Source organism: Perkinsus marinus (assembly GCF_000006405.1).
Source record: "Perkinsus marinus ATCC 50983 genomic scaffold scf_1104296930154, whole genome shotgun sequence".
In the NCBI taxonomy this organism is placed as follows: Eukaryota; Perkinsozoa; order Perkinsida; family Perkinsidae; genus Perkinsus; species Perkinsus marinus.
In genome coordinates, this window is record NW_003216230.1 from 1 (window position 1) to 3,762 (window position 3,762).

The window sequence follows — 3,762 nt, forward strand, 5'->3', positions numbered from 1 at the left end:
CTGATGCGGACATTCCCAACTGGTTGCATGAGGCCGTCGCCAACGTTCTAGAGCGTGGTGACTGCGATTGTCCAATCTGCTATGACCACGTAATGCGGAGTTCATCGATGCGAGAGTATCGAGGCTTTTACTTATCTCAGCTGAGCATAGTGCGGAAAGCTGGAGCACCGGAGCATCCATCGAGACCAATTGCAGTGCTATCTTGCACCCATGTTTTCCATCAGAAATGCCTCGATAGTTTCGAGTCCTTCAAGGTCTTCGAGACGCGTTCCTGTCCTATGTGCCGACAGACGTACGATCGAAGGCCTTGGCCTTGCATGTAGCGATCTCTTTGTCATGACGATGGTCTTTCCAACATCGTGATGTGTTGACGAGTTCGAGTCGAACGCAATCGTTCATCGGTATTGCTATGCAATACAGCTTCCTTGACCCATCTGGGCGATCGACTCATGCACGAGCCGTGTAGCATGACTCGTTGATGATCCACTTCACAATGTGAAGTGGATTACCACTAGATTACTACTGTAGAATGTGGAGTTCACATTCTACAGTAGTTCTATCTTGCAACGCGCTTCAGCACGCAGGAACAGTTGTGTTCGGACCGAATACTGTGGGGGCAACCAAACAATGTGGTCCAGTTGCTGGAACAAGCGCTTCAGTCATTAGCGCGCGCCGCATACCGTCTATGTACGGAAATTGAGTCGTGAGAGTGGTGAATAGATGTTGGCGTAGAAGGTGGCCTAGAGAATCATGAGGCAAAGCACGAGCGTTCGATGGGTTATCTAGAGTCATTCCCGACGACTGCATCCTAACACAATGCAAGCTAGACTCACAATTATCCTTAGAGTGAGTAGTCATAGACTAATACGATATAGTCCAGTATCTTACCGAATCTGTTGGGAACATCCATCAGAACAGTTCTAATTCAACAGCACAGCTCAGCCCTATCATAAAGCATGATGATAGGGCTCAGCCCTAGAATTATCAAAAACGGGGAAATATCAGGGCGAGCGAGAACACTAGTAGAGCTGTTTGCACTTGCAGGACAGCACATCTATCTCCGTGTCATCCAGGCAGCTGATCATCCATCAAAGTTAGATAATAGTGAATGAACGCAGTCGATTTACGCACAGAAAATTTTCGAGGCTAAGATTCCTCGCCTAACAGGGCAGAACGCGACGTTGGGATTTCTGGAGGAATCTTGAAGATGTGGAAACGTGAAATTGTACTACTCGAGTCGTTGAGAAATACAGCTTGGGTGATCGCCCAAGCTGATCTGAATCATTCACGGTGTGGTTGTCGGAGCAAGCCCGAGCTCATTAGGTCAGGAAATTGTGCAACTTCGTTACTTCTTCATGTAGACTTGTATCAAAGCAGATGGTGGACTGTAGTCTTCCACTACAACTTGTGACTCGACGGATGAGGTTGTTCAACCTCATCTATAGCTCAGCCGGACTATGAGCCCATGAGAAGAACTATGTGTATGGATACTCCAATATATTCTAAAACTGTGGACAAGACTTGAAGTCGTGTAAGCGTACTCTAACTTTCCCTGTTGTACTTAGTCCAACCTATGGACGACAATATGTGAGGGTATTCTCCGTCGAGTTATACATTGATGATTTCATCAGTTTCGTCTCTGTCCTTATATTATGATCTATCCAAGAATTGCTTCAGCCATCGTATTAGCCATCATCCCTTCTACGTTCATGTTTGGTTGTTCTTCTGGTACTCCTCCTCCCCAGGTCCCGACAGTTCCGGCTCAGACGACTACCAGTGCTTTCTTGCCAACCACCAACACCGGTACGGCTACTTATCCGAAGACTACACAAACACCGACTAGTAGGAAGCCCCCGAGTACGCAGTGTTCAGGGAGAATGCTGGGTACCTACACATGGTCGCAGAACTACTGGCGTGATGGTAACGAGAAGCTCTTTGAATTCCTCAACTCTGATATGGGACAAGAATGGAACTGTGGTGATGTTTCTGTGAATATCGCAGACAGCACCAACGCTCACGCCCTCGCGACCCCCGAGAAACTGGTAGAATTTATGGTCAACTTCAGAAGAAAAACCAACAATCAGGGCATCCTATGGTTAACATATGGTGATGTCGTTTCCAAGGAAGGCGCTTTGATGGTTGCATTTGTACAAACTTTCAAGGACTTCCTCATCAACTATGTGGACGCCAACACGATGGCTGAAATTGCACCGATCGGGCTGAGCTTTGACGTGGAGCATATAGAACAGAATTACATCAAGGAGGCTCTTCAAGACGCCCAACAGATGAAGGAAGATCTTCACAAGGGTCTTGGTTACTTACCTAACTCTATTTATGTTCAGTACACGATCGAAGGCGCGCCTGATACGTTGGGTACGCAATATGTGATGCAGTATGCTGATTCGGCGTTGATGATGTTGTATAGGAATGAAATCAAGGACACTACTGGGAAGTGAGCTGGGAGGACTATTCTAGAGTTCGGCTGTGATATGAGAAATACGAGTAGAAACATATTTCATATTTGGCCTCGCTGAAATTGTATCGAAATGCATATGCCTTATATTTTACATAGAGTATTACGCCACTTCACATTAAACGGGTGAAACTTTACTATTGCATTCCAGGTAGGAGGTTTTGATATTGTTTTTGTTTAGTAATGCCGACGATCTGCTGGGGCGTCTACGTTGGATGTTGCACGATCAATGTCTAGTATGCACACAACCGGGGTGGCAGAATCTTAAGGCTAAGATCACCATCATGGTAGAGGTAAGGAGTTGTATAGATCACTTCGAAAGATGTATGATTTTTTCCTTTTAGGGATCTTGTAAAATGGGTTCGAATTGTCATAAGATCTCTATGTGTGCTTTTGATTCTGCAACATACCCTAATCCTTCTGGTGGCATCGAATACGCTTGGAATACCCTGAACAAAATGAAGGCCCTTATGGTCCCGGATGGAGTAAGTGGCGATGGTGTGGTACTAGGCCTTCTCGGAGAAGGGGCGGAGCTCGGCATCCGGGTTCGATTCCCATGCCTGGCGTTTTTCTGCAAAAATATGTTTTTTGCACGGAAATCTACATGGTCCGGGCGGAACCCTAATTTCGTATTTTTCCTAGTATCCCCAGAGCGAGAGCTATCGAATGGTGTATAACATGTGATCATAACTTCTCTCGATCGAGCTGGATAATTTGTACGCACGCACAAAGTGTTAGTAAAGTGAGAGAATACGCCCCGCTCGCTTCGCTCGCTACGCAATTACATATACATTGTCGTTGTTGCTGTTTTTGATCTGATGGTTTTTCTATCAGATTGTTACCCAAGAGCAGTACGATGGGTTGTTCAATCACGAAGGCACTTTGTTCACCCTCCATAATTGGGAATGGACCCGTTGTTATTATGGAGATTCATTTTCCCAGTCTATGGGTTACAGTGAAAATTGTCCCCTATACCACAATTACGCAACTTCTTGTCGCTCTGAATAACATCCATGATGTATTAATATCGAAATGCGGAGTTTACTTTCCTTGTCAAAATTACTTCGTCATTCACTTTTCAGTTGTACATAAGCTCGCCTTCTACCAAGAGGAACCAGGAGTTCCTAGTCACAACAGGTTTACTCGTATATTATAGTGTAGCGTTATGTGGTTGTCATGTGTGATTTGAGAGTAGTTGTTAGAATGGCTCAGTGTCGTCAACATCCTCATATTCATCCGAATCATGGTGGCTACTCATCGTATATTGACGTGGATCCTCTTTACTTGGG

At 45.4% G+C, this 3,762-nt stretch overlaps 1 protein-coding gene across 1 annotated transcript; it reads left to right on the forward strand.

The window, feature by feature from the left end:
* Positions 1 to 1,709: 1,709 nt before the first annotated feature.
* On the forward strand, positions 1,710 to 3,629 carry Pmar_PMAR021227 (hypothetical protein; the record flags this gene model as incomplete). Its single annotated transcript, XM_002787171.1, has 6 exons — positions 1,710 to 1,842; positions 1,873 to 2,452; positions 2,655 to 2,766; positions 2,818 to 2,958; positions 3,308 to 3,428; positions 3,556 to 3,629. The coding sequence occupies 6 exons, from the start codon at positions 1,710 to 1,712 to the stop codon at positions 3,627 to 3,629; spliced, it is 1,161 nt and encodes a 386-aa protein (XP_002787217.1).
* Positions 3,630 to 3,762: the final 133 nt, after the last annotated feature.